This window comes from Eublepharis macularius, chromosome 3, assembly GCF_028583425.1.
Source record: "Eublepharis macularius isolate TG4126 chromosome 3, MPM_Emac_v1.0, whole genome shotgun sequence".
Taxonomy (NCBI): domain Eukaryota; kingdom Metazoa; phylum Chordata; class Lepidosauria; order Squamata; family Eublepharidae; genus Eublepharis; species Eublepharis macularius.
Window position 1 is genome coordinate 22,997,056 of NC_072792.1, and position 12,657 is coordinate 23,009,712.

The 12,657-nt window shown below is 42.6% G+C and overlaps 1 protein-coding gene across 4 annotated transcripts in view; it reads right to left on the minus strand.

Moving 5' to 3' along the window:
• Nucleotides 1-12,657, minus strand: part of TBC1D4 (TBC1 domain family member 4) — a 120,966-nt gene that overhangs the window by 44,690 nt on the left and 63,619 nt on the right. For 2 of the 4 annotated variants that reach the window (XM_054973661.1, XM_054973659.1), the window contains exons 5-8: nt 8,626-8,758; nt 4,124-4,215; nt 3,728-3,838; nt 1,256-1,375 (exon numbers count right to left, since the gene is read on the minus strand). In XM_054973661.1, coding sequence (XP_054829636.1) covers nt 1,256-1,375; nt 3,728-3,838; nt 4,124-4,215; nt 8,626-8,758 — 456 coding nt within the window. Of the gene's footprint in view, nt 1-1,255; nt 1,379-3,727; nt 3,839-4,123; nt 4,216-8,625; nt 8,759-12,657 lie in introns of all 4 variants that reach the window. The other 2 variants (XM_054973660.1, XM_054973656.1) reach the window with 1 other exon arrangement.

The window sequence follows — 12,657 nt, forward strand, 5'->3', positions numbered from 1 at the left end:
GAACATCTTACAACAAAAATGAGATATGATTTCTGACGCAGAGGGTACCATGACTATAAACAAACATTTAGAGTTCTCCTTATTTTCACACAGCTGAGGAACAAAGGCACCCAATTCTTGTTTTTTAAAACAGAGGTGGGCCTTTAAAACTAATTGAGCATTAATGCTTTCTACATACGCTATATTTACTAGGGATTATCTTTTTTTAAAGTTCATGAAATATAAATCTTTATCAGCACAAACAATCTGTAAAAGACCACGGCAATACAGCCCGGAAAACCCCCAACAACCATCGTTCTCCGGCCGTGAAAGCCTTCGACAATACATCAATCTGTAAAAGGTTCAGGGTTTCTCTTCAGGAAATAATTGATTTCCTATAGATGGTCAAAAATGTGCTTACCATTCATATTACATTTTTCAGATACCAAGAATTTTAGCTAGGCATGTGCCGACAGCAACAGACAAATTCTGCATTTATGAGATCTGGGGCTGAGTACAAGTTATATTGATTCAACTAAAAAACAATCCCCACCTCCAGACACAAAACTGTACTTGAGCTATTTACTTTCAATGAAGACTAAGAGCTACTAAAAACAGCTGTGAAAATCTTGATTTTTTTTCTTGCTTTGTGTTGTAAACTAAATAGTTAAAAACCAACTGCAGATCTTTCCTCATCCTCCCTTCCTTGCCAGGAGAGACAAAAAGCAGTGACATGGTTGCCAACTCTGGGCTCAGAAATTCCTTGGGATTTTGGGGGCAGAGCTTGGGGAGGGACCTCAGCAGAATATAATGCCATACAGTCCACCCTCCAAAGCAACCATTTTCTCCAGGGGAACTGATTCACCTGGAGATCAGTGGTAATTCTGGAAGACTTCCTGGCTCCACCTGGAGGTTGGCAATGCTAAGCCATGAGGAGCAGGGACTATCGTGAGCGGAAGAACTGGGCTGAGGGAGAAAATCCCTCTACAAATTATACAACAAAATGTACAAATCACATTGTTTTGACAACACAAATTAGTCCTAATTCCAGCAGTAACTGTTGGATACAAGGCAATCTTGAAAATAATTAGCATACTCTATCATCCAACCATAATTTTGGTTTGCGTGACAGATTTAGGAAAGCCCGAGGCCAGAAGCAGATGCCAGCTCCTCCTACTTAACCTGCAAGTAAGAAGCTAACAAAAGACGTAAGAGGAGCTGACAATACTGTCCGTGAATTATATCCTAAAAACATGTTGATGCTAAGTAATCTTACCCTTGAGAAAATATTTTCCAGAGAACTAGTCAAGGATTTCTTGGCCTTGTTTTTCAGAACATCAAGTTTGAACCTGCCACCGCTCACGGCAATTTCGGGAACTGAGTTGCTGCAGGTATTCTGCTAAAACAAGTGGGAGAGAATACAAACTAGTTTGGGTTGATATAGCGGTCTGAAGACATCCAATACTCTATATAACCCACATTCATATTAGCAACAAAGCAGGAAAGAGCTGTATGCCTCTCAGTCTCTTTTTGAGAGACAAAATGTCACGTTTAAGTCTTTGCTAGGCTAGTTTCCTTGGCATTGTTCAGCCTACCCTGAGTTGTGTATAGGATTTACAGGCCTCCTGGGCTCAACAGTGAGAGGGGGGGTGCTGTTACTCTCCTTACCGTCCTCCCTCACATGCATGTTCTCCCAGCTTCTGCTTGATGACATCACTTCCAGAAGTGACATCATTGCACCTGCCAGGAACGTACACGCTGTGCTTGTGTTTGAGGTGCCTGCCAGCTATGAGACTGAGCTGAAATCAGAAATCTGTGGTTCATCACAGGTTGGCCTTAGGGAAGCCACTCCACTAGCTTCAGTTCCCCCCTCGATCACGTGGGGCCTGCCTTGCAAATATTACTGAAACTGTATGCGAAGCACTTTAACAGCTCTAAAAGCTCAATATCGAATATTAATCCCCTCCCCCCAATTTTTTGAGAACAGTCAGTTAGGACTAGAGATGGGCATGAACTGGGGGAAAAACAAACCGGGTGATTCGTGGTTCGTTGCGTTTCATGAACCACGAACCATGAACTTTCACGAACCTGCCCCAGTTCATGAACTGGTTCGTTTGGTTCTTGTAAACATCACTTCCGGGTCAGCAAATAGTCACTTCCAGGTCAGCAGAAGATCTGCAGAAAGCCCATCCCCATTGCCTAGAAAACTGATTGATCGGTGCCAGGCTGTCTGCAGTGATGAACCAAAAAATGAACCAAACAAACCAGCCAGAAGTTCATGGCAGTTTGTCAGAAATGGGCTCTGATGAACCACTGGTTCGCAAACCACGAACCAGCCCAGTTCATGCCAAACTTTGGTTCGTATTTCGTTTGTTGCCCATCTCTAGTTAGGATCTTTAAGCAAATGTATCAACAGCAAAGTGAACTAAAGAGTTTATGAAGTCAAAGAACACTTAGATCTTCTGACACCTTTCATATGCATGGCCAAACAGGCTAAAAGAAAACCTATCAAAAACTATAGCGAGATTTGCAGGAGCACAGCTGGTGAAATGTTTCACATTCCCAGTTCCAAGCAAACACGGAACTTATTATTTCCTCAACCTAGGCTTCTGCATTTAGTTTCTTGGGGTCTGCCTCCCATAAGTAGTTCCCTAGATGAAGAGTACTATATTCCCTGTGACTGCCTTGCAATGAGGAAACTCATTCCCAAAGAAAGTCCATGTCCTCTTGACATAGCTTAGGGAGGTCACAGATGCTGTCATTTGGCATGGGGGATATGTGAACTGCAACACAAATTTTGTTCATGGCTTTTTCTGCTATTCTTATTTTTTGCTGAGTTTTATGGTGCACCATTGGTTTCTACTGGCTATGTTTTTCTCTTAAGAGGTGCCTCCAATCTCTTCCAATCAAAGGGCATATTAGGGCTGTGTTATAAGAAAGAGTTCAAAGAAATACCTAGGTAAGGAACAGGGACTATAGACTAGGCTATTGCGTACTGTCTGATATGGAGATATGCTCCTACTGTGTAAGTAGTTCAACATTGCTAAAGATGTCATGTTAATTACTTATGCTTTAATTCAGAAAGGTTTAATCTATGTGTTCGACTTCATGTTAATCTTCAAATTTGTGGCTACCATACACCATATCGTATCTGTTTTCAGATACAATATGTTGATCATATTGTATTTTTGTCTGTGAATGTCCCAGCTATTTATTATATTGTATTCACTTGCAGTATGCAATCTGCCTTGTATCTCAATGAGAAAGGCAGGCTATAAACAAACAACAGTAATAATAATAAACAGTGACTAAAGATGCTTTGAATGCACGAAAGATTTGTCAGTGGCCTGAAATGTTGTTGTTACACATAAAGTAAAGGTTTCTCTCCATCCCAGTAAGCATTAAATTCATTGGTCTCCAGGAGAATTAACAGGGCAATCCTATGTATGCTGATTTCAATATAAGGGTGCAACTCTAGGATTACGCTGTAAATTGTACAGGAAAGATCTCTACATGTAGCAACAGATAACTGGTTTGTCACTCTGATCTGAACAATATTCCTTCAGAAGTCAGTCCCATTGTTTTCAAGGAAACTTTAGATCCAGGCAATAAGCAGGCTTAGGATTGCAGTGTGCCAGCATTAAAATAACAGAACCCCACCCCTGTACACAGAAGCATTGATGCCATATTGCTCCAATGTGTCTTCCTTCCAGCATTACTAAACGGGAGAAGAGAGTAAAGGTTTTACCAGTGGAGCCTCGCCAATGTGCATGTGAGTCTTCTGTTTTGTTTCACACAACTGTCGCAGGTGCAAGATCACAAGCTCATTTTCTTCCTGGTCTGTAACAGGCTTCATTTTCTGCCAAGAGGGAAATTAGTAAGATCTGTTTGGAAACTCTGACATCTATAATGCAACTCAGTTTGATTTTTAAATGACAGTAGATTACCTAGTCTTTTAGTAACAGTGCCTCTAAAATTAGATTAAGAACCAACATAGTAGGCAACAGTGAATGACTGTGTGCCCAAAATGGATGGGGACAAGGAAGCTGATACGATGCTTTCGATTCTCGGAGTCTTTGATCTAGTAGCTTGATCCTGTACCTCTTTTCCAGACAAAGAAATGCCAACCAATTCCATTTATTACCTGGACACGTTCAAAGATGTCTGCTTGCTCATTGTCACTGAGGGATGACAAATGTCTCTGAATCACAAGTTTGGCTCTTGGTGGGTAAAGACCTTTTTTAAAAAGAGAGAGGAAAAAAACATTCAAATAGCCTGATTAACATCTATAAGCAAAGGTTACATTCATTCAACAGGACATCCATTGTTTTTGCTTGCACAGAGTCGTATACCTCCAAATACGAAGTCTGAACTGAAACTTTAATGGGAAGTTTATAGCCTATTGAATCATATTCGACCATCCAGAAGATCAGCCTTTGTGTAAAACATGGAGGCCATTTTCAGGGTCTTGCTCACCCCAGATTTTTAACATCAGGCTAAAATAAAAATCAGACCTTGATCAGATTATTTTTAAAAAATCTATTTCCATCCTACTTTTCTTCCATCATGGACCACTAGACAATCTCCATACAGTTCCCAGGAGGTCATTGATCTAGGCACTGGCCAAAGTCCAATTTGCTCAGCTGCAGCAAGACTGCTCAATCATACGCCCTCCAACCATAACCTGGGACTTCAGAAGTTAGCCAGCATCAGTTCCATACTCAAACACAAGGCCTACAGGTTGGACATAGGCTCAGAATCAAAGCAGGAAAGTGGACACAAGCACAATTTTCATGTCTAAAATTCTCTCTCTGTTTACAAACAGAAAAAACCCTGCTTTCTACAAGCATTAAAAGACATTAGATGGTTTCTAGTAGAAATCCCTGTGCAGTCTCCCTGTGCAGTCACTATTTTATGCATCAAAGTTTCATTTTTAGAAGAGTAATTTTTTCCTAATGTTTTGTGCAATAGGTGCATCAAATTTTGGTTTTCTGGATTTTCACATGGTACATTAACCACCGGGGGAGGGCACAAAAGTCAATTTCCATAACGTTATCTTAGACTATTTATATATCAGAATGTCTAATCTCTGTCATAAAGAAGCACCCTATCTGTTTCGATACTTCCATAATGCAAGTGTTTTTTATGACCAAGTATTAATACATGGGAAATTATATATAAAGAAAAAGGTTATTGGATTCTGGCTATTCATTTCAAAATTCAGACTTCCCCAAGAATTTCAGTTTTGGATCTCAAGAAACCTATGTCAGTTATTACCAAGTAGAGGTGGATACGAACCAAAATACGAACCAAAGTTCGTGACGAACCGGACCGGTTCATGGTTTACGAACCAGCAATTTGTGGAAGCACATTTCTGATGAACAATGATGAACTTTAGAGCCGTTTGTTTGGTTCGTGGTTCGTCATTTCCAGGGGCCCTAGAATGGCCCTCTTGACTGAGATGCCAAACTCGCAGAGAATCTTCAACAGGCTCTCCTCCAGCCACCCTCCAAGTTTGGCAAAGATTGCATTTTGGATGTCCGAGTTATATACCCCCAAAGCAGCTGCCCCCAGGAAAAGTCCACTGCCAATTGACTTGCATTGGCTCCATTGAAATACATTGCAGCACCAAAAATTTGCCATGAAACTGTGGGATGGCGTTACAGAATCTTCTTCTCCATCCCACTGCAACTTTTCTCCATCCCACTCCATCCATTGCAACTTTTCATTGTGAGTTTGATATCTCTGACTGTTCTACAGTCCCAGGAAGTGACGAACTATGAACCAAACAAAACGGTTCACGAACTGGGGCAAGTTTGTGAAAGTTCGTGGTTCATGAAACGTGACAAACCACAAACCGTGGTTCGTGGCATTTTCCCAATTCGTGCCCATCTCTATTACCAAGCAAAGCAGAAGCCTTCCGCTTATAGTCTTGCTAGAACCTAAGAAGTGGAAACTATTTGTTAGGTAATGTGTAAGGTTGTATTTATTTTCCTTTCTTAACTTATTATGCAGAATATAATATTAAAAAAATAAAAAGTTGAAAATGAAAATGTTGCTCCTGTTTTTGTCTTGCCTCAAGACAATCTCAGTTTCCTTGCAGCGAAGGCACAACACACCATATTAATTGGCTGTTTGGTCACCAGAGGGAGCTAAAAATATTTAAGTTCTTGCTATTGTGATGATAACATCTACAGTTTCAGAAGAGAATCAAGCCAGAGAGAGAAAGTGAGACTCCTCTCTCTGCCAAGAGAAGCAGTGCAATCCAGGTACAAACAAGTCGTGCCAGGGCAAGCAACCATGGGAAGAGAGGCAGAGTAAATCCTGCTTGAAGCTTTTTGAAGCTCTGTCCGTTTGAGTAAGCCCTTCTGCTCTCTTTACTTTTATTTGAAATGTATCAGCTGCACTTTCAAAATAGATGTCCTACACTTAACAGGAAAAGTCACTAACAAATTACAGCAGACCAGATCCCCCCAAATATTCAAAAACTAAAAAGTAACATTTTCACTGGCAGTTATCCTGTCAATGGAGATTCTTTCAGGCCTTTCTCAGAAGTGAATTCCACAGAGTTCGTACACAAGAGAAGGCCCAGGCCTGCAGATGTGCTAATCTAATCTTGTCAGGCCCTTCCTGCAGGTTTTCAGGAGTGCAATGAAAAACAGTGAAGCTGCAGGAACTGAAAATAACACTGTCAGTATCACAGTATCTTCTATGTTAGCCAGGGTTGCCATCTTGAGCCTGGCAACCAGCTGGAGGGTTGGGGTTGGGAACAAAGGGAGTATGGAATGTAGGTTGTGTGTGTCGCTACGTCTCTTCTGGGGAAAAAATGGAAGTGACATAGGGTAGCTGTAGGAATTGCAGGAAATTCTATGGTAAACTCAGGTTTTTGATGAATGTGATGCAGCGTTGCAGCCAATGTGGCATCCCCCATATCTCCACCCCCTTAATCTCCCACCAGTTATCAATCTCGGCCTCGCAAACTAACAACAACAACATTCGATTTCTATACCACCCTTCAGGACAACTTAACATCCATTCAGAGAGGTTTACAAAGTGTGTTATTATTATCCTCAAGACAATCACCCTGTGAAGTGGGTGGGGCTGAGAGAGCTGTGACCTACCCAATGTCAACCAGCTGGCTTCAAGTGGAGGAGTGGGGAATCAAACCCGGCTCTCCAGATTAGAGTCCTGCCGCTCCTAACCTCTACACTAAATTGGGTCTCTACCAGAAAGTGATGTCAAAGCATCACAGTGATGCTTTCCCCTTCCAGGCCTGATTCCCAAACACCTCTCAGGGCACAGGTTCCCAGCATACCTACCAGGACTTGTTGGATGGTCACCCAGCAATACAGAATCCACCAAGATGGGGGCAACAAGGAGGGCTGCCGCATTGCTGCAACAGCAGCAACTCAGTTTGGGCCTTTTAAGGCTCTAATGCAGCCACTACTTTCAACAGCTGTTGGCAGTTTAGCCAGCGCAATGGGAAGGGGGGGAAAGAGAGGAGATGCAGTACAAGATGCCCCCAAAGTCTTATGAGACGACAGGAGAGCTGGCTGAGCACAGGTAGCCTGCTGTACTGCCTTCACAAGGGGCTTGGAAGCAGGTCAAGCAGATCTCTCAACTCTCTTCTCAGGCTGCAGAGGAGACACCCAGTAGGAAAGGGGGAACTAGGAACTGCAGACACTGTCCCCTCTACAGTTCTGATGCTCTGCAAGACCCAAAGGGCAGAAAGGGCCACTATACAGGAGGGGACTTCGGAAGGAAGGGGAATAAACATTCCTGAAACCAAAATGCTTCTAGGACAAAAAAAACTAAATCGATCAAGACACTGCAATTCATACTAAGACAATTCTTATTGTCTTTTTTCTTTCCTTTCCTTTTTATCTTCTTTGTCTTCGTGATTTTTTAAAATTAACTTGGAATAATCTTTTAATAAAAACTCTTATAAAAAAGGATCAAGAGACTGCAACACCTTCCTAATGAGAAGCACTAATAGTGAACGCCAGATGCACACCCTTCTGGGTGGCTTCCAAGGAAATATCTGACTGACCACTTTGGGAATCCAAGATGTTGGATTAGATTGGGGATTCCCAAACTTGTTGCATCTCTAAGCACTACTGGGGTTATTATAACAGGTTGTCGGCACCACCCAAAGATAGCTGCCATGGGGATTGGCGCCAGTCCCAAAGTGTTTTAGGAGGTCTGGAGGTACATGTTTTATGGGGAAAACAACTACAGCAGGGCTTCTGTAATCTTGTACGAGAGTCTACCCAATTATGGACCAATCCTAGGAAACAATGCACACAACAGGGCTTATACCTGCAACCTTTTCATACCAAAAAAACAGCTCTGTTGCAGTGTGAAATGAGCAACCCCATCTATTTTTAGCCCAGGCCTCATCAGGGAGACTAAGTTCAGATCTCGGAAGCTAAGCAGGGTCAGCCCTGGTTAGTATTTGGATGTGAGACTAGCACGGCAGTCCATGATTGTTACACGTGGGCAGGCAATGGCAAACCACCTCTGTTAACCTCTTGTCTTGAGGTTACTGCAACCTACAGGGTTGCCGTAAGTTGTCTGCAACTTGACAGCACTTTACACACACACATTCAATTTGAAGGAAGCAAGAAACCAAAGGCCCTCGGCTACCTTCAATCCTTTCGCAGAGCTTATGTAGCGAGTGCATCGGACAGGCTTCACACAGCTTAATCTGAGTCTTGGCATTCTGGAGGGCTGCAGCAGTGCTAAAAGCTTGCTTGAGAGTGAGCATCACCTCGTCAACCTGACGGAAAACAAAAAGCAGAACATTAAACCCACACGTTTTAATACCACTTATCATCACACAATAAAAAATGTTCAGAGTCTGAAACCAGCGAGTAGAATTAGAAGTCAAAGGCACCGCATGATGTAAAGTGCTGAGCAAGCTTTCGTTCCTGCAGGAGAATTTTCCAGAATATTATGCCTGTAGCTCATTGTTTGTGATGCACATGCTCGCTTTAGGCTGCAATTCTGTTTCATACTTGCTTTATTAGCATGAACAATGGTTTGATGCATCAGACAAACTATTTGATAAAAGCTGGGAAAGTTCTGATAACCAGGGCTCATTTCGAGGGGGAATGCGCAGGAATGCAGTTCCGGCACTTCTCCAAAGAGGTTACATGTCAGGTGACCCCGCCCACCTGACTCTCGGCCATTTTGGGCACATTTCAGCCTGAATTGGGGCCAAAATGGCCCAAATCAGGCCTCCGATGGGTGGTGGATCACTCTCCCACTCAGCAGTGGCTTGATCCTGACCATTTTGGGCTCCTTTTGGGCCATTTTCAGCCCCTTTTTGCCATTTTGGGCCCAATTTCGGCCCTGAATGGCCAGGATTGGGTCCAAAACAGCCAGGCTAGGTGATGTCAGGGAGTGTGGCATATACAAATCAGCTATGCTAATGACACACTTCTGGTGCTGTCAAGGGGCGTGGCATATGCTAATGAGTTGTGCTAATGAGTTATACTAATGAGTTCCTCCAGCTCTTTTTCTATGAAATGACCCATGCTGATAACCATAATGAATGTATCAAGAATCCCACACCTTCACTGATGGTAGAGAAGCTAGGGGTACTGCACCCTTAATATTCTGGGATATGGAGGAATGAAAGAAAAGCTGAAGCCCATTTGTAACCAACTGAACAACTCGTCTGCCTTTATTGTACCCCGACGCCAGTCTGGGTCTTGCCGTGACACCATCACAAACAGAGGAGTGCAAGATTCCCACACTCTCCCTGTTAAAGGCTGCCAAACTTGGCATTCTCTACGGGGAAACCGGGTCAAAGGTTAGATGGTTTCCCCTCAACCAGTATAGAAATTCAAATGCATTTTCATGCCTTAGTAAAAGCTTTTCAAATATATGTGTTCTCTTCCTATTTTTTAAATGAGGAGACTGCGCCGTTTAAGGCACCTAGACTTTGAAGGGGTGGGGAGAATTGACCAAGCCAAGCAAGCCTTTATCGGCATATATATAATATAAAATTTTAAATACAGAAACGAGTCCATACAGAGTAAGATTAAAATTACAGATAGGAACAGGACAACAGTGTAGCAAAACCAATACAGGATATTACTTGTCAGGGCGTACAGCCATGGCACTGTAGAGAAACTTTGCTACTGTTTCAGTTATTTCCACATCTGGGTTGTCAAGCAGAAACTGAACCTTAAAAACATCTAAACGATCAGTGTTTTCTGATCTGGAATAACATTAGCTTCTTGTCAGCTTTGAACTTCTCTCTTTATATTTGGGTACCAAAAAAAAAAAGATGATGATAATTGTAAGGAAAGAAATGAGACCTTCATCTTTGACTAGAGAACTTTACTGGAAGATATAGGGGCTATAACAATTTTACTCTTTACAAACAAATTATACACTCAGTTGTCACATCTTACCTGTTCTATTAAAGTCTTATAGATCACAAGAGCTAAAAAATTCATTTTCAGAGATCTTGGTTAAAGAGTCTTTTGGTTATTTGCTCAATTGTGGTTTTTTTATTCATTTGGGGTTGCTTTCCTAACATCCAACACTCAAAAACTTTTCAATTTGAAACTTTTAATGAACTAACACAGCCGAATACTAACAATTATACATGGAGAGCATGAATTCTGAGGCCATCCATGGTTGCCAGATCTCCCGTGTAGGTGATATTTACTATCCATACAGCAGAACAGTCCCGCCCACCCCCCGCCAATACACTTTTGATATCTGGAGTAAAATTCTAGACTCACTCAAGACCACCCATCTTCTTTGCAACTGTGGGACGGCTCCATTTTTAATGATTTCTGAGCAAAGTATTCGTCCAGACAATCAGGGTCAAAAATGTGCACTTTATAATTATAAGGCTTCTGGGATTCCCGCATTCTCATTGGCTGTAGTGCAGACAGCAACAAAGACTTTTGATTTCCACACTGAGTCTCAGCAAGAAAGATCAAAAAGAGTCCAGTAGCACCTTTAAGACTAACCAACTTTATTGTAGCATAAGCTTCTGAGAATCACAGAAGAGAACTGTGATTCTCAGAAGCTTATGCTACAATAAAGTTGGTTAGTCTTAAAGGTGCTACTGGACTCTTTTTGATTTTGCTACTACAGACTAACACAGCTACTCCTCTGCATCAGCAAGAAAGGTAGAATATAACCAACAAAGGAAATAAACAAAATCCTAGAGAGCATATCATATTCCTTACTCCATGGTGATGCAGCTGACCATGTATTGGTGGAGAGGAGGGGGGCGGGGACTAATAGAACAATGATTCAACTGGAGTGGCTGGTTTATCTGTACCTCATTAGAGCTTCTGTCCTGACCTGAATAGCCCAGGTGAACCTGATCTCATCAGATCTCAGAAGCTAAGCAGGGTTGTCATTGGCTAGTAATTGGATAGAAGACCTGAACGAAGACCAGGGTTGCAGAGTAAGGCAATGGCAAACAACCTCTGTTAGTCTCTTGCCATGAAAACCTCGCCAGGAGTTGCCATAAGTCAGCTATGATTTGAGGGCACTCTTGACTAGATATGGGCACGAACCAAAAAAAATTATCGAACCAGCAGATCGTGGTTCGGTGCGGACCACGATTCCGAATTCCCGAACAGCAATGAACATCTCCCGTTCCCGAACCGGATCGTGGTTCGTGGAGGGCAAAGTGGGGCGCGCCAGTGTTCCCAGCGATACAGGAACGGTGGGTGATGCCAAGCTCAATTGTACTCTCAGTCTCTCTCCCCAAAGGCTAGCAAGTGGCAAGCAAGAGCTCTGTCCCACTCCACTGCTCGCAGAAAGTGAAACCCAGCCTGGGAGACCATGGCTATTTATAAGAATGGGTCCCATTCAGCAACACAGGAGGTCTGTGTTTGGCTGTCAGAGCTGCCTATCAGGGTTTGCAGGGATGAGATTGGAGTGCCCATGGCTACAGAACACCCCCTCCCCCCTCCCTCCCCTGAGTGTCTTCTCCCAACTTGTAACTGCTTTGCAGCTCCGTGGTTGGAAGGAAGCCCTGCTGATCAAGGAAAGCTGGGCTTCCATTTGGGTTTCCAGGGCGACAGAAAAAGGGCAGACGGAGCTCAGGCCTCCCCCGGGCTCCATTGCCAGAGGAATAGATTGCTGGTGCCTGAGTGTCTGGCTTCCCGAACTGCACCCGAACACCCCGAACCAAGCCTCTCCCGACCGCTGGATCGTTGGCCGTGGCCGATCACGATCCGCCGGGTCACGATTGCACGATTGCCATTTTTGTGGGGTTTTGATGTTCATAATGCGGTTCGTGCCCATCTCTACTCTTGACTACCATCATTAGAGCTTCTAAACTATCCAGCATGGAGATTTATATCACAAAATTGGGACAGTCTCAGAATTTCACATAAGGTCCGAAAATAAGTCTCTCTTTAGAGACCTTGCTTCTCAGGACAAAGTTTTTATGTGAGTTCTTGTATATAGAGACTTTCTTTAGAGTTTAAATCTTTATTGAAAAAAACTCTAATCTTTTTAATTAAGCAAGATACTACAATATTAAGGCATATTAAAATTATTCTAATTACTAGCAATTACTACATATTAAAATGAATCAATTACTATCTTGGAATACACGTAGAGCAAGAGGAAGATGGGAACTATCTTAACCAGAAACAGAAAATTCTAGAATTTCTAGACCACATGAACATG